At 50.1% G+C, this 15,825-nt stretch overlaps 7 protein-coding genes and 2 non-coding genes across 9 annotated transcripts; 3 read left to right on the top strand and 6 right to left on the bottom strand.

Annotated features, from left to right (window-relative positions):
* Nucleotides 1-87: 87 nt before the first annotated feature.
* On the bottom strand, nt 88-1,170 carry P170DRAFT_472067 (DUF3431 domain-containing protein; the record flags this gene model as incomplete). Its single annotated transcript, XM_024852906.1, has 3 exons — nt 88-133; nt 183-752; nt 824-1,170. 3 exons carry the CDS (start codon nt 1,168-1,170, stop codon nt 88-90), a joined length of 963 nt encoding a protein of 320 aa, XP_024707463.1.
* A 685-nt stretch (nt 1,171-1,855) lies between these two features.
* On the bottom strand, nt 1,856-3,024 carry P170DRAFT_423061 (alpha/beta hydrolase; the record flags this gene model as incomplete). The annotated part of the gene is made up of 2 exons (XM_024847482.1): nt 1,856-2,724; nt 2,811-3,024. 2 exons carry the CDS (start codon nt 3,022-3,024, stop codon nt 1,856-1,858), a joined length of 1,083 nt encoding a protein of 360 aa, XP_024707464.1.
* A 280-nt stretch (nt 3,025-3,304) lies between these two features.
* On the top strand, nt 3,305-7,132 carry P170DRAFT_402089 (FAD-binding oxidoreductase). Its single transcript, XM_024846402.1, has 12 exons — nt 3,305-3,600; nt 3,671-3,798; nt 3,851-4,142; nt 4,196-4,294; nt 4,351-4,600; nt 4,662-4,818; nt 4,881-5,127; nt 5,192-5,452; nt 5,781-5,843; nt 5,905-6,024; nt 6,090-6,291; nt 6,359-7,132. The coding sequence occupies exons 1-12, from the start codon at nt 3,383-3,385 to the stop codon at nt 7,061-7,063; spliced, it is 2,742 nt and encodes a 913-aa protein (XP_024707465.1). The 5' UTR covers nt 3,305-3,382; the 3' UTR covers nt 7,064-7,132.
* Nucleotides 7,133-7,246: 114 nt separating this feature from the next.
* Nucleotides 7,247-7,991, bottom strand: P170DRAFT_507023 (uncharacterized protein; the record flags this gene model as incomplete). The annotated part of the gene is made up of 2 exons (XM_024854436.1): nt 7,643-7,991; nt 7,247-7,583 (listed from the first exon to the last, which is right to left on the bottom strand). The coding sequence occupies exons 1-2, from the start codon at nt 7,945-7,947 to the stop codon at nt 7,247-7,249; spliced, it is 642 nt and encodes a 213-aa protein (XP_024707466.1). The 5' UTR covers nt 7,948-7,991.
* A 247-nt stretch (nt 7,992-8,238) lies between these two features.
* P170DRAFT_350479 (uncharacterized protein) lies at nt 8,239-10,395 on the top strand (the record flags this gene model as incomplete). The annotated part of the gene is made up of 4 exons (XM_024843806.1): nt 8,239-9,017; nt 9,071-9,682; nt 9,734-10,107; nt 10,163-10,395. 4 exons carry the CDS (start codon nt 8,239-8,241, stop codon nt 10,393-10,395), a joined length of 1,998 nt encoding a protein of 665 aa, XP_024707467.1.
* A 110-nt stretch (nt 10,396-10,505) lies between these two features.
* On the bottom strand, nt 10,506-11,960 carry P170DRAFT_352743 (phosphoglycerate mutase-like protein; the record flags this gene model as incomplete). Its single annotated transcript, XM_024843936.1, has 1 exon — nt 10,506-11,960. One exon carries the CDS (start codon nt 11,958-11,960, stop codon nt 10,506-10,508), a length of 1,455 nt encoding a protein of 484 aa, XP_024707468.1.
* A 1,310-nt stretch (nt 11,961-13,270) lies between these two features.
* Nucleotides 13,271-13,342, bottom strand: P170DRAFT_t64. The gene has a single exon. It is a non-coding gene; the product is annotated as a tRNA-Glu (tRNA).
* Nucleotides 13,343-13,907: 565 nt separating this feature from the next.
* Nucleotides 13,908-13,979, top strand: P170DRAFT_t42. Its single transcript has one exon. It is a non-coding gene; the product is annotated as a tRNA-Glu (tRNA).
* Nucleotides 13,980-14,194: 215 nt separating this feature from the next.
* Nucleotides 14,195-15,800, bottom strand: P170DRAFT_377723 (replication factor C subunit 3). The gene is made up of 5 exons (XM_024845414.1): nt 15,535-15,800; nt 15,388-15,475; nt 15,155-15,329; nt 14,709-15,095; nt 14,195-14,656 (listed from the first exon to the last, which is right to left on the bottom strand). The coding sequence occupies exons 1-5, from the start codon at nt 15,669-15,671 to the stop codon at nt 14,250-14,252; spliced, it is 1,194 nt and encodes a 397-aa protein (XP_024707469.1). The 5' UTR covers nt 15,672-15,800; the 3' UTR covers nt 14,195-14,249.
* Nucleotides 15,801-15,825: the final 25 nt, after the last annotated feature.

The raw sequence follows: 15,825 nt of genomic DNA on the forward strand, positions 1-15,825 counted from the left end.
TTTTCTATGTAAAGTGGTTAAGTAGAATCGTAAATATCATTGAACTGATATATCATAGTGTCAACTTCTGTACAAAACTCGTTAAATTCACAGACCATATACATCATAAAAGCATTGATCCATATCTGGGCAACTATACAGACATTAGCTACATGCGCAAGATAAACTGAATAGAAACTTACTAGACGGGATCCTTCCCAAAGATGATATGCCACATGTATTCCATCACTCGCCCACTGATGTCATCAGGTAGATTCGTATCCATGAGCCACCGATGATAGTGGATATAACTGCTGAGTGGACGTTTCAACACCTGGTCTCTCGACACTGCGAACTGAGCGCAGCAAGGCGACGCAATGATTTCCGGGACATCGGTGCTGTTGAAAAGCCCATTCCAAGCATCGACAAAGGCGATCTCAGACAGGCGCGACTCGTCCCTGGGTTCGCGAAATGGGCGAATTTCATCCGGACAGCCAGGATTGGGATTGCAGCGTAGGTTGGCGTAGCCGTTCTGCTGGACGAAATCGGTTTGCAGTAGCTTGATCGTGTCCACGTTGCTGTGTTCTTCGAACTCGGTGTGCCATGCTTCGGGCCAGCCGTCGCGGTGGCTGTGGAGAAAAGCGATGGTCGATGGTAGGTTGTGGTAATGATCAATGATGTACCGCAGATATACATTGGCTTCTTTGCCCTTGTTCTTGGTCACTGGGAGGGGCGCTGTAGGGTCATCCACCGTGTAGATTGCACGTCGCCACCTGGAGTTCATCAGGGAGGTTAACATCGTCTTCCTACTGCCGCCAGAGGGTGAATGATACTAAATACTCACTCGGGCAGCTCATTGGCGATCCAGTCCGTCTGCTCATGGCTTAATTTCCCAACCACGATGATGCGATCCATCTCCATGATATCTGTGCTGGCCACCTCGTCGATGGTTATCTGTGATGAACCGATATTGTCTCCGCGCGACGGCGCCAGATCGGTGACCGAGGGGCGTCTGCGACCCGTGGAGGAGGAATGCCATCGAGTTGGAGTCCCTTTAGGACGCGCGAGACCAGATCCACGCCCGGATAGATAGTTCTGCCATCGAAATTGGATCGTTTTCAACTCGCTCGTGATCCATAACACTGTTAGAAGAACACAAAATGCTGCCCCTAGTCGCTCAATTGGCCGCATTCTCAAATAACACTCAATGCACAAGGCCTGGGTAGAAATTCAACATCGCATTAAGGCTTGGGGACTATTCTTGCGAGTTCTCTTCCCCGCAAAAAAGGGGCACGACTTTGTTTTTATGTTCCATGGCCGAAGAATCGGTCAGCAATCACTGTCACACTGACTGAATGATTGCCTCATGGATGAAACGGTCCAGACAGGGGGTCTCATGAGACGAGTAGTTGTTCCTGTGTGTTGCTCTTCTGGTTCCGGCGAACCGTGGAGAATCGTGATGTCACGCTGATAGGAACATGGAGTTGACACGGGCCGCATGGCCGATGGTGGATCCAGAGAACATCTTGTCCCATGGTCCGTCGCACTTCATACTGTCATCGATCTTTGAAAGGGAAATGATTCGACAAGAGGTTAAATCGGTCAGGGACAGACGATGGTCTTTAATCCAGTCGGGCTTGGCGTTACATTCCTTGGCTCCTTGCATTCACTGCTCTGCTTTACTGTCTGGCGATGAGGATGCTGATAGTTTAGAAGTACAACATGCTTTTCTTGGAGGGTTGAAAAGCTATTCGACGTCTAAAACAACGACCGACTCGGGCCCCTGGCATCTCAGAACGCCCTCGCCGTCCCAGATCAGAACTACTAATTCGATCAATACTACTACCATCCAAAACTCAATGGCACCATGGGATTATTATTGTCTTGATACACCATGCACTTGTGCCAGCAGCATGGCCGTGTCCTTGATATACTCGCGACTCTTGCTCAACCCTCGGAGCGGATGGTTATAATGCGCAAACGCATGAGGCACACCCGCGTACGTCTTCATCGTCACTTGGTTCCCGGCATCCCGCAACATTTCTCCATAGTATATCCCTTCATCACGCTCGACATCGAACTCAGCCGTGATGATATGCGCAGGAGCCAAGCCCTTCAAACAAGGCGAAAGCACAGGCGTCATGCGCCAGTCTGAGAGAGTGCGAGCCCGTACAGCCGGGTCCGTACCAATATAGTAGTTCAGAAACCAGGATTCACGCGCAAGAGGAGACCAAGGAAGATCAGAAAAGAAAATCGCGCTAGGGTATGCGCAGGTCTCTGCCGTTAATGGCTCGGCTTGGTCGATTGAAACCGGCACGTATCGCATGTCCGTAGCGGGAACGACCATCAGCTGCAGTTTCAGATCGAGAGGAGGGGAGCAGTCGCGCGCGAAGTTGGCCAGGACAGCAGTGATCAATCCGCCTGAAGAGAGGCCACCGATGGATATGGAGTTGGCGTCGAGGTTGAGGAGGTTGGCATTGGCGTGGGCCCATCGCACTGCTGCCCAGCAGTCGTAGAGTGCCACGGGGAACGGGAACTTCGGGGCAAGACGATAGTCTACATCGATGACAATGATGGAAGACTCATTGCATATACTGCGACACCAGGCTTGCTCGGATTGAAGACCTCCAAGCACCCAACCCCCTCCGTGGAAGTTTATGTGCACAGGAAAGGGCCCGCGTCCGGCCGGGGTATACACTCGACAGGCAATGGAGCCATCAGGATCTGAAACGGGGACTTGGTGAACTTGAACCTGGTGTACATCTGGACCTTAAAAGGGAGAAAGAAGGAGGTGAGAGTTTGCCCTGCTTAAAGCGTTCTGGATCACTTACCTGTCCAGGTTGGGTAGGTGAAGCTGTACTTTGCCGGATTTTGGCGAATCTCCTCGACGGTCACCAAATGAGCGCCGGTAATATCTGATCCATACTTTGACCACATTTCCCGCCATTCTGAATCCAGACCAGGGATGTATTTTTCTGGTATGCATGGTCCTCGCGTCTTGACAGTCGGAGACGCCTTGATCTCTGTCTGGGTGATTGTTGCCATATTGCGAGGAGTTCGATTGATGAGGAAGGTAACGAATGTCAATCGATGCCAACTTTTGGATTTTATTCTTGCACCGGTTATCTCCATTTCACCAATAATCGCGATAGCCTCCGTACCATCTGAATAGTTCTATGATTTCCCCATCGGGCTAACAGTGGGCCGGCGTCGGCATCGCTCTTGATTGGCGGCATCCACCAACTAACCACGCCGTATGGAGTCTCGTATCTGCTTCCCCACACTTATCGGCCGTGGGATAGTCAGAGATAACAGTCATGGAGTACTCGTGAGGGCATGCATCTATAAACGGACCACATGCCAAAGCAAGGCCGCAGTTCTTCGCAACCCGACATAGATCACCATGCCTGAAAGTTCAAGGATGTCAGGAAGAGCTGAAGAACAGAGAGGCCCCTCATTGACGGCGGGGAAAGACAACAACCCCACAGATCAAGCATACGAGCCTGGTTTGCGTCGCATACCAGATCGCATGCCCTGGGTTGCTCTCCTCATCATCATCGTCGAACTAGGGGAGCGATTTACGTACTTTGGATTGAGTGGGCCGCTTCAGAATTATATCAAGTATGTGATGCTATAATATTTTAACCTTGAAGCCATCGTGCGAACATGATTCTAAATTTGGACATAATAGGAACCCTTATGCACCAGGCTCAGAATTACCAGGTGCTCTGGGAAAAGGTCAAGCCATTGCCACTGCCCTGGGGAACTTTTTCAAATTCTGGGCATATGCCTCAACTGTCCTGGGTGCGGTGATCGCTGGTAAGGGAACAACTAGTGTTTCATATCAGGTCGCTAATAAATGTCGACACAGATCAGTATATTGGCAAGTTCAAGGCTATTTGTGTATCTTCGGGTATTTATGTCGTCGGCTTGACTCTTCTAGTAGCAACTGCCACCCCAGCAGCTATCAAAGGGGGCTCAGCATTTGGAGGACTGGTTGCGTCGATGGTCATTATCGGACTGGGAACTGGTGGAATCAAAGCAAACGTTACACCGTTCTGCGCTGAGCAGTACCAAAAGGCCAACGCTTATATCAAAACCCTAAAGTCGGGCGAGCGAGTGGTCGTTGATCCTGGACTAACCATTGAGCGGATGTTTATGTGGTAAGTCGCTTTTTCCAGGCAAGAACAAATGTCTCCTATCTAACTGAGAATAGGTTCTACTGGGCTGTCAATATCGGTGCCTTGTCGCCACTCATAACCGTCAATGTGGAAGCTAAAGTTTCATTCTGGCTTGCCTTCCTCATCCCTTTGATGTTCGTATACAAGCGCGGTCCACCTATTAACAAAATTGGCTAACATTCTTTCTAAGAGTAATCGTTATTGCCGCTGTTATCTTCGTTAGCAGCAGCAAGTTATTCACGAAAACTCAGCCCCAGGGATCCCCAATTGTGGATGCAGCCAGGACAATCCACATTGCGATAGCGGAAAAGGGATTCGAGAATGCAAAGCCCAGTGCTCTGAGGGAACATAGTCGTATAGATAGATACTCGATTGCATCAGACGTCAAGTATACTGATCAGAGTGTTCAAGAAGTCAAATCAGGCATCACGGCCTGCAAGGTAAATCCTTCCATTCTTGTCCTAAGAAACTACCCAAATTAGAAAGCTGATATCTGCTTAGCTGTTCCTTCTCTTCCCGTTCTACTTCATTTGCTGGGTACAAATCTGGAATAATCTTATCTCGCAAGCCGGCCAGATGGCGTTGCACGGTACACCGAATGATCTCCTGCAAAATCTGGACCCAATTGCTTTGATCATTTTTATTCCTCTTCTGGACCGTAAGAGGCCACCCTTCATTTGTTACGCCAAGTTACATATAAAAGAGATCTAACCTCCACAGTTGTTATATACCCCCTTCTACGCCATTTCAAGATCGACTTCCGACCAGAACTAAAAATCACCGCCGGATTTTTAATGGCGTCCATGTCCATGGTATATGCCAGTGTCCTCCAACACTACATCTACAACTCGCCGCCTCAGAGCATCCACGTCTGGATCCAAGCACCGGCCTACATTCTGGTCGCATTCTCCGAGGCTTTTGTAGTGGTAACGGGGCTGGAGATCGCTTTCACCAAGGCACCGGAAAAGTAAGTAATCCACGAGAGAAATTGTATTGGTATATGGCACAGCCAACTGACCCATGATAAATAGCCTTCGCTCGTTGGTGTCTGCTCTTTTCTGGCTTACGATTGGCATCGCCGCGGCCATCTGTATCGGTCTCGCTCCGGTCTCGCAAGACCCGTATCTGGTCTGGATGTACGGATCCCTGGCCATTGTGGGCTTTGTGGCGGGTGTTCTATTTTATATTCTTTTTGGACGGGCCTTGGATGAGCCTCTTCCTGTGCTGGAGTCGATGGAGTCATCGAACATGAATACGAGGGCAGATGAAGAGGCCTCATTGGGCGTGGGGAAGTATGCGGTTGTGGCGGGCAAGAATAGTGGTAAATGATGTCATGTCGTGGGGAGCAGTTTGCATGGTTTTTTTAATTCTATTTCGAACATTCAACACTACTGCGTACGCATAATTTTTTCTACCGTTTCTATTTCCCAACGTAATTCCCGAATCCATACGCTAATGAATGCCTATCCCGCCCTTATCTTTAGCGTTATCTAAGGGTTGCATCGCCGGGACCAGCGGATGCCGCCAATCGGACCGTCACTATTCCATCGACTTCGTCCCGTCACTTAACTATATCTTCAATGACTCACAGGAATTGGACTGCACATTTTGACAAGATAGAGTGATTTATCCAGAGCCTCAGTATCCAGCGAAAATGGCACACGACGATATCGTCGTTCTAGGGTAACGCCCACATCCCCGACCTCGGCAATTGACCACTTCTGACTCGAACATGTACTTCCAGCGCCGGCATCATCGGCTTAAGCGTCGCTTTGGAGTTATCCAAGCGTGGCTACGGTCAATATGTGATCGTTGTGGCGGAGCATCTTCCGGGTGATAAAACCATCAACTATACGTCGCCCTGGTATGTTAATTTCACCTTGCAAAACCGAGTGCATATTGAACTTTTATCTGTAATATTCGTTGTAGGGCCGGAGGAAACTTCTCTGGTATCTCGGGCAGCGATAAGAATGCCCTGCACTGGGACCGACTGGGCTATTTGACGATGATGGACTTGGTGGAGAGAGGCGCCGAAGAGGCCAAGTATCTGTCGAAGACGGAATCAACAGAGTATTGGGATGAGATGCCCTCGAGTGACAAGATTCAGAGCATTGTCGAGTATCTGCGAGATGTAAGACTGATGAATTATTCCTTCATGGCGTGTCTCCGGTGGCGATGAAAAGCTCACGATTCCCCAGCCCGTTGAAGTCCCGCAAAACGAACTCCCACCCGGAGTATCGTTCGGCCTCAGATTCACGACCATCACGATCAACGCACCAGCCCATTGTCAGCATTTACAGGGCCTCTTGTCCAAGCCGCACTACGGCGGCGTGCGCTTCGAGCGCCGCAAAATTGCATCGCTCTCAGAGGCATTCCTTTCGCCCGCCACGAAAGTCGTCTTCAATTGTATCGGCAACGCAGCGGTGTCGTTTCCCGGAGTCAATGACTCCAAATGCTATCCTACCCGAGGACAGATCGTCCTGGTCAAGGCGCCCTCCGTAGCGCAGAATATCATGCGTCATGGAAAAGACTACGAGACGTACGTGATTCCGCGACCGCTCTCGGATAACACCGTCATTCTGGGCGGGTACCTGCAGAAAGGCAATTGGGATAGCCAAGTCAAGCCGCATGAGACGGAGTCGATTCTGAAGAGGACTGGGGAGTTGCTTCCTGTGCTGAAGACTGGGGATACGAAGATCCTAGGAGAGGCGGTAGGATTTCGGCCTTCGAGGGAAGGGGGTGCAAGGGTGGAACTGGAGCAGATGAAGGATGGTGGGAAGATCGTGGTGCATAATTATGGGGCTGGAGGAACGGGGTTTCAGGCTGGGTTGGGTATGGCGCAGGATGCGGTGGATTTGGCTGATGGCAAGTTGAGGGAGATTAAAGGCAAGAGTCGATTGTGATCTGTATACTGCTTGTTAATCTGTTCATGGACCATTGATATTGTTGTACTTGTATTGAATACTATTGTGGTTTGGTAGTAATATGGAAGCAACCTATAGGAATAAGCAGTACATAAAAGTGGAAAGTAAATCAAATAAAAGAGCTTTGACTATTTACCATAATTCATAGCCAGCACCTTTCGATTAAGTCTTTGTAGAACGCAAACTGCTCTCTACTCCTTGAGTTACAAATTTCCATTCCTCAGGAGTCTTCATCTCTTCCCATCCATGAACCCTCTGGTCGACAAGTGCATTCACTCGCCAGCGATCCTGTGTGCCCTTTCTCTTCTGGCAACATCTCGGCACTGCGAGGACCTTCTTCCCAATAAAATCAGCCGGGTCTACTGCGAATAAAAGCCATGAATTTGCATAAACGCCATCGTCATCCTCAATCTCAATGATGTTAATCTGCAATACCTCAGGATTGATATCGCCATCTGGGACAAGATGGTCAAAGGTAACACCATAATAGTCAATCAACCTGGTAAATTGAATGATTAGCTATTGAGATATCATGCTAGAGACTGAACGCAAACCAACTCTTCCGGATATTTTTCTGGCATCCAACCCAAATACTCATCTCGGACCACTAGGTCACCGGGGGCCTCTAGGCAGACATCGCGCCTATATATTGCCTGATACGTCAACCGTGCTAGCTCCGGGCCTGCTGGCTGCGGGAACTTTTGGTCTAGTAGATTCAGACGCCACTGAATATTTGGTAGGAGTCTTCCTATGGCGATCAAAGGACCCTCGATTTGAATTCTGAGGGGCTTGTCAGATGTTGGAAAGTGATACCGGCCGGTAGGAGTGTGAATGCATGGCGGGATATAAAGTGGAAGAGCCATTGCATGGGATGTATCCCCTTGCAGATCAAATGTTGAGAAAGTCGCTAAGATGGTTAGCAATCAGTTCTTACCGGCGGTGCAGGTCAGCGCGTAGATGGCAACAACCACTTTATAAGAGCTGGAAGTATAGAGTGCTGACTCATCCCCTCCACGTGGTTCCCCGCAAATGAGCGCGTCCTTCCTTATCTCCTTCCAGGTACATTCTCCCCAGTCTCTTTCATTATTCTCCAACCATTGCACCTTGTCACTCTATATCCGAAGTCCATGGAAAATGATCACTCTACAAAACCGATGTCGCTTGCATCGGCCGGTCCCCGTAGGTACATGAGCAAAGCCCAACGAGCATGCGACTTTTGCCGGTCTCGAAAGTCCGCCTGTCAAATCGATACCGTTCCCCCATGTCGTCTGTGCAGAGCTCACAGACAACCTTGTGAGTTTACGGACCGTATAGTCCGGAGGAGAAGACCGATTGCTGAAAGAAGATTATCGACATCTCCAATTTCGAGCAATGAGATGGCTACTCAAGAGCAATTGCACGAAGACGTTGTGCAACCACAGCATCTGGACTTTTTACCGGTGACCGGAAGCCCTTTTGCGCTTGAGTCATCAACCCTCGGGGACCAACTGATGGGTTTCGATTTGGAAAAGGAGCTCGATGATGGTCTACATGGCTCTTCGGTCCCCGCTGGGGGAGATCAATCCATAATGGATGATCTGATGCTGAGTATTTATGACGACCAGGGGTTATCACGCTTTGATACGATTCCTAGATCGGCTCAAATACCACTTGATAGTAATCTGTCAGTGGCGTCTCAACTTTGCGGTCTGACGGGAGATATGGATCCTTATCTATTACGGCATTACCAGTTCGACGAGAAGTCGGAGTTTGCTTTCTCGAAGCTTACTGTACGCGCTGTGCAGGATACTGGAGTGCCGGTTCAATTTCTATTGTCAAAACCAAATCCAAGTATAGATTCAAGAGACCAGGTTCTATCCCATATTCAGGATGGGCAATTACCGGCCTTATCGCAGATTGTTCCCGCGGAAATCGGGGAGCGGTTAATTAAGCTGTGAGTTGTCAATGGAACTGCAAGTTGCGATCATGAAGCCAACATCTCAACAGATTCATTCGATTTATAAATCCACAATTCCCCATATTATCCGAGGAAAACCTTCCCAATCCGTCAAATGCCCCGTGTAATTTATTGGCGGCGATCTACTCAATCACCCAGCCATTTACGGCTTTTGACGACTACTTATGTATTGAGCTTGTTTATAGCCCTCCATCGCCAGAAGTTCTATTCAAGATTGCGTGGAACGCGCTCAATAATGCACTCTCGGAACCTACGATATCCTCCTTACAAGCTGCTCTTATTTTGCTTTTACAGCCACCTGAAAACCCCCTTGTACTTGACAGTGCCGGGAAATGGGCTCTACTGGGTATGACCGTATCGATGGCTCAGACACTAGGCTTGCATCTTGACCCATGTCATTGGAATATACCAACGGAGGAAGTCCGCACCCGACAGCGATTGTCATGGATTACCTACACCGTCGACAAATGGCTCGCTTCCAGCTTTGGTCGACCCAGTCATATCTCAAAGAATGACTGGATGATCATTGAGCTTCCCTCAACGAGTATAGGCACTAAAACAACTGATAATAGCGAAGAATCATACACCTATCAATTCTTAAAGCTCACCACCATATTAGACAAGATATTAACTGATCTTTAGTATGGCCCGTCACCAACATGCGATCACAAGAAGAAGCTAATATTAACCAGCTCTTTACGCTCAATATCCACTCTATCCAAAGATTTCCGTTTAACTATATCCATCGCTCGTCCAATCATGCAAGAACTCACAATGTGGCACGCCAACCTCCCACCCTCCATGATGATCGACTCCACAAACGAGTATAGAACCACCGTCTCCGACAACTCAGCATCCCTACAAATCGCCTACCAGTCCCTCAAAATCCTCGTTCTTCGCGCATTGCTACGTCCATTCAACAACGCATCCCCGAGCCCAGAGGATACAGAGGAATGGCACGCCGCGAAATCGCAGATCCTCAAGACGGCGTCCGTCGAGGCCGACGCAGCCCTAAGCCTTGTTTCGTCTTTCAGGCCAGTGCATTACCAAGCTTTTTGGGCTTCTTGTATGTTGATCTCATAGTCTTAGCCCGTGTTCCTTTACTCATACTCAGCTGTTAGGGTCTAAAACCTCGTTCGCGCTAATCACAAACCTTCTGTTTCTTCTCGCGGTCACGGTGCATCAGGAGGGGGTGGGAAGTGGAGAAGAGTATAAGAAGCGACGGGAAGCTCTTGATCAGGCCCGCTCGATCTTTCGATTACATGCGAAGAGTCTGGATATGATTCGCTTTGCGCTTCTTCGGATCGATGCGGTGTTTTGGATTGGATGGGAAAAGGTCTTGGGGTTCCCATGAGCATTGAAAATAATAGCATTTTGATATCTCGTAAAATCAACCGTTGGCATGCATGCATAACCGTATCCTCGTAAACATTCTCCGCAATAGATTCAACTATCCATTACCCATTAAACATCAACCTTCTTATTCTCCGTAACCGCCTCCACCGGCGCCTCCACACCCGCGTTCTTCTGCTTCTTCGCAATCCGGAACCCGCCCACCGCCAGGATCAACGCCTCCAGACCCAAAATGACAGCCAGAGTCACCATGGCCCCGATGACACCGGCCACGGGTCTCGACACGCCACCGTCATCCTTCGACGACGCACCCACGGAGCCCGAGCCCGAATCCGAGCCCGACCCAGACCCCGACGAGGAACACTTACTATCCGAGTTCCCGCACACCTCGCACCACTCTTCGTCGGACGAGACGGCGATCTTCTTCGTCTGCTCGACAAACGTGGACCACGGGATCGTGGCGTTCGATTCGCCGTAGAGCGCGTATTCGGACGGGCTGCTGCCGTCCGTGATGGTTCCGTTGTGGAAGACGAAGCGCACGCTGATTTCCGACTCCGATGGGAAAGAGGACCCCGGGGCGTCGGTGACGAGCTCCCAGGCCATGGACGATGCGTAGTCCGGCACGCCGGTGAAGTTGACGTTCACGCCAGGGAGCTGGGCCAGGCCGAAGTAGGAGAGGAAGGTGCCGTAGGAGCCGAATTGGATGTTGAGTTTCTTTTTCTCGGCCTTGTTGGTGATGGTGGCGTTCAGGGCGGCGAGCATTTCACCGGCGAGTTGGGAGCCGGCGATGGCGCGCGCCGTGTCGGTGGTGTTGTAGGCGAGGTTGTATTGTTCGATGTTGGCGAGGTGGAAGAGGCGGGTGAGTTGGGAGGCGGAGGGGGTGTTGGAGGTGTTGTGGATGGAGGCGACGTTGAGGTAGTCGAAGATGGTGTAGGCGTTTTTGAAGCTCATTTCGCTGTCGGAGAAGGCGCCGGAGAGCATGGAGGAGAGGGATTTGTAGAACGAGGCGCTGGACGAGAGGATGTCGCTGTACAGCGTCGAGCTGTAGTAGTTGTTGCTGCTGACTTTGGCGTTCTCGCAGCCGGTGGCGTCCTGGAGCCAGGTGTTGTCTTCGCTGTCAGTGCCTTGGGAGATCAGCGAGAGAGGAATGAGTTGGTAGCCGTTAAGAGGTGCTTCGACGGTGGTGCCATTGCTGAGGGTTTGGTTGGCGGAGGAGCCGGCCGGGGGATAGACGCCCTGGAGGAAGCCGATGGCGGAGTTCTGCAGCACGTTGTCGGAGGGCGCGGAGGTGTCAATTTGGCTGAGCTTGACGAGGTCGGAGCTGATGCCTTCGATGTGGGATGCTGAGTCCGAGTCGATGTAGCGGTCATGGTAGTAGCTGCCGGTCTGGTATACCTGGCTGTATCCCAGGTCGGTGAGCTGTGTGCTGCCCAGAACCTTGGGGGTGCGGTCTCCGTGGCGAGCAAAGACATAAGCTCCGAGGACTCGTTCAGCCGAAGCGAAGGGAGCAAACGGCGTGGCTAGGAGAGCCAGCACTAGGCTCGATGGTTGCGAGGAAGACCGCATTGTGAAGGATGGCAGGTTGCAACGACACCAGCAAGACCGGTAAATCGGGGGATGGCTCGTCTCGAAGAGAACGAGGAGAATGCGGATGCAGAGTTGAGATTTATATGATGATGATAGTAACTAGCGGGACAGCCGCGGAGAAGGGAGGGAATGGGCCGGTGTTATCATGATGACTCTTGACTCACGGCGGGGTCCGCAGATAGTGGAATGCAAGTGCCGGTCGTGCGGAGGTCCAGAGCAACGACGGGCTCATTTGTTCTCCTCGGATCCTACCCTGTACGCCCGAGCGAGATTTCCGCGGTAGCAGCCAACGCCTGCAGAAGCTTGCTTTCGGGTGCATGATAGACCCCCGTGGATGCCCGAATTGAGTTCCCTGACTCGACCAGGGCCGTGCGGGGAACGATGCAGTGACAGGAAGTGATTTGTCCGAGGAGAAAACGATGCACAGGAGGAAGGAACTCATTAGCTAATTGCATCCTATCAGATATGAAAGCTTGTCTGCCATTGGGGCAGCAGGGGATTAGTGCCGGTGGAGAGAAGTCTAGTCTCTCGTCTCCCTCGCGCTGATCTTGGCACCTCGGCAGTCATCGGCGAAGTCCGCCAAATCGGTGGCAGATCAGCCCTGTAGAATTGGCATCGATGGGAAGTGTGCCGCTGGTTACATCGGTCTTACTTCGCCAGTACCTTCTACATGCTAAATAGGCAGGGGGGGAGATAAGATGAGATCGGATAAGATCAGATAACAGATCAAAGCTTTGCGAGCAATCGGAGATTTTTCTTTTTTCTTTCTGTTTTCTCCGTTGCTTGGAAGCTCACCAAGTACTATCCGGTCAGTGGAAAAATATACTCCGGAATGGACATTGCCAGATCACTCCTGGTCTCCATGTTTGGTACCACGCGTTGGACACCCCCACTTTTGATACTATATGCCACCACATACGACCTCGGTGATATTAACCTAATGTATGATGGCTGCATACTATCACACGAGAGACTGGTGCTCGGAGGAAGTCTTATAGTCCGAAAAATTAATTTCGTTAAAAGCTTATTACTACGAGTAATTAGTAGTAAAACGGCCTTGCACGACCTGTTGCTGGCGTGCAATGAAAGGTAGGCTGAGATCTAGGTCAGATTGTAAACAGTAACGGAAGCCACAAAAGCTTGATCTCATAAGGAAAAGCCATCCATGCAGGCTCGTCGAGTCTGGTCGATCAATATCATTTTTGATTGTGGAAGAGAAAGAAGTAACAGTGCGGAGCAAACCCAAAAAAAAAAAAAAAAAAACACTATGAGCGCAAAAAAGAAAATGCTTCCGGTGCGGGGAATCGAACCCCGATCTCCTGTGTGAAAGACAGGTATGATAGCCGTTACACTACGCCGGATAGTAGATAGCAAATCTTGCCAAATTTGACGCCATAAGCCTAGGCTTATCAAGACCCAAAAATTGAATATCTTGTTCATCGGGCCCGTAGAATCATCAGGGTTTAATACCGTTAGGCTGGTGATTAGATCGCGTATAATATCTATTGAGCAGACAACTAAGTTTCCTGTTTACTTTTCTCTGCCATGCTACCTTAAATTGCTTAATAGTCAAACGTTCGCAAGATTAGGCCACTGATTCGCTGGGCTTACCACGAGACACGGAGTACTTGGACAATGGAAGCTATGTGGGGCGGGTGCCTTTGCCTCAGGTGAACTATAGCTTACCTACCTTTGCCATGTTGTTTCTTGTCTTATTCTATCTCGTGTAGGCTACACACTGTTAGGTACCTAGAATAAGATGTGGTGGGCTTAAAATGAAACTCCACCGGTCCATTATGAAATCACTATAGCAATATGTCACACTCAATAGAACCCATCAACCACTGACCTTATCCCAATCATTTCTATAGTTAGTGAGACCCCAGGCTATGAAATCAAAAGAACATCTGCTTATTCATCAACACCTCCGGCGTAGTGTAACGGCTATCATACCTGTCTTTCACACAGGAGATCGGGGTTCGATTCCCCGCACCGGAATACGTTTTTGTTTTTTATCTACCTTGGCTTGTTTTGGAATATCTGAAGGTTGCTTTTGACTGAAAGCGGATGTAAATTTTTGAGGGGTTGATAAAGTTGCCGGAAGTCAACTGAACTTTGCCTGCGTGCATTCAAAAGATTGGGCTGGTACATGCTACGGAACATGAAGGCAAGGGGTCTCGACCCAGAGATATCACAGAAATTGAAGCGTCTGAAAAGGGTATTCGGATCTATTATTCTGCTATTTTCAACGACAAGGCAATTAATTGATCAGACGGACACACTCTTATCCCCCATCAATTCGCACCCGTTTCGTACAACTCCAACCAAACCACCCGTTTGCATGCTTTCCGAACCGCCGCTGGCAAGTCGAAATTCGATTTCAGCAAGGCCTTCTAACCAGGTGATTCTCGTCTGTGCGGGGACCTCCAGCCGCTGCAGCTGATCACCCAGAGCTGCGAGGATGTCGGCCAAGGCAAGTCCCTTGTTGGACTTCAGGGTATTAACCGTGTTGAGACATGAAGTGACATCGCTAGTTGCAAGGAGAGTCGTCATGATTTCTTGGATATCAGAGGGATGCGGGGCGGCAATGCAGTCGTAAATCGTCTCGTTCGTAATAATCTCCGGCTGGGGACGTGGTTGGTCTTTAGGTGCGTTCTTCATGGGGAGGGGTATGCCTGTGATAAAGTTAGCTTGCAGTGCTAGGGAAATTGGATCCAAGGTGCTTACTGCTTGCGTGGCAGGCCTGGAGGACGTTCAATGCTCGACGCATGTCACCCTTGCTCAACGTGACCAGACTGTCCACTGCTTCGGGTTGAATGTTGATCTGCTCCTTCTCAACCACCAGATCCACCAAGGACCGAATATCTTGCTCCTTCAATGGACTAAAGCGGAATCGAGTGCATCGGGATAGAAGCGCCGGGGAGAGCTTGTGCGTATAGTTTGCAATGATACAGAACCGCGTGTTGGCAGTGTATTTCTCCATGATTCGGCGAAGTGCCATCTGCGCGGTGGAGGTCATAGCGTCGGCTTCGTCAAGCACAATCAATTTATACGAGGCGAGGGAGGAGTCGCTAGATGTTGACTTGGGTGCCATGGAGAAGATCTGTTTCGTGCCTATACAGTCTGGTAAGCCTGGGGTCCAGTAAACAAAGGTTTGGCTTGGGTGGACGGACTAGCGAAGGTCTTGATTTGCTCTCTGACCACGTCAATGCCTCGATCATCACTAGCGTTCAGTTCCAGCACCATTTGGCGCATGTTCTTCTCTCCGTATATCCGTCTTGCGAGCGCGAGAATTGTAGATGTTTTACCGGTACCGGGAGGTCCGTAGAGAAGAAGATGAGGGAGTCTCTGATTTAGGTTAGCAACAGGCGGCATCCGAAGGGCTCGTCGGAGGTAATTCGCATACGTTGGCATCGACAAATTTGTCAATCGTCGCTAAAATGTCCTGGTGTCCGGAGACATCGTCGAGTGATACAGGACGGTACTTTTCTACCCTAGGATAGGTCAGCCAGCCATAAACAGAAATAGTCGGAGGTTCAGTTTATAGAATTACCAAGGCAGGTTATCTTGAGCTTCCACCGGCAAGTCTGCTGCAGTTCTCTTCGCTTTTCCACCAGTGTTATCGGAGCTGAACTGCAGAGCGCCCTTGGCAGGGGCATCCACGTCCATTTCGTCCTCGAAGTCAGACATTTTCTCGGTTTCTTCGCGAAGGTCAAAGCCACACGGCCGTTGCAGTATCCGAATCCAGTATTGAGCAGGAACAAATCGTGGTTTGGAGGCGACAGGAGAATGGGAGAAAGCAGACGCGTCGGAGGCCGCCCGCGCGTTAAGAGGTTCGGCGCCG

Source organism: Aspergillus steynii (genome assembly GCF_002849105.1).
Source record: "Aspergillus steynii IBT 23096 chromosome Unknown P170scaffold_2, whole genome shotgun sequence".
Taxonomy (NCBI): Eukaryota; Fungi; Ascomycota; class Eurotiomycetes; order Eurotiales; family Aspergillaceae; genus Aspergillus; species Aspergillus steynii.

Coding starts and splice junctions, on each gene's coding strand:
- P170DRAFT_402089 (XM_024846402.1), top strand. CDS start 3,383: ATGCCTGAAAGTTCAAGGATGTCAGGAAGAGCTGAAGAACAGAGAGGC. Junction 4,143..4,195: donor ATTGAGCGGATGTTTATGTG/GTAAGTCGCTTT, acceptor AACTGAGAATAG/GTTCTACTGGGCTGTCAATA. Junction 5,844..5,904: donor GACGATATCGTCGTTCTAGG/GTAACGCCCACA, acceptor ATGTACTTCCAG/CGCCGGCATCATCGGCTTAA.
- P170DRAFT_377723 (XM_024845414.1), bottom strand. CDS start 15,671: ATGTCTGACTTCGAGGACGAAATGGACGTGGATGCCCCTGCCAAGGGC. Junction 15,476..15,534: donor GCTCAAGATAACCTGCCTTG/GTAATTCTATAA, acceptor GACCTATCCTAG/GGTAGAAAAGTACCGTCCTG. Junction 15,330..15,387: donor ACAAATTTGTCGATGCCAAC/GTATGCGAATTA, acceptor AACCTAAATCAG/AGACTCCCTCATCTTCTTCT.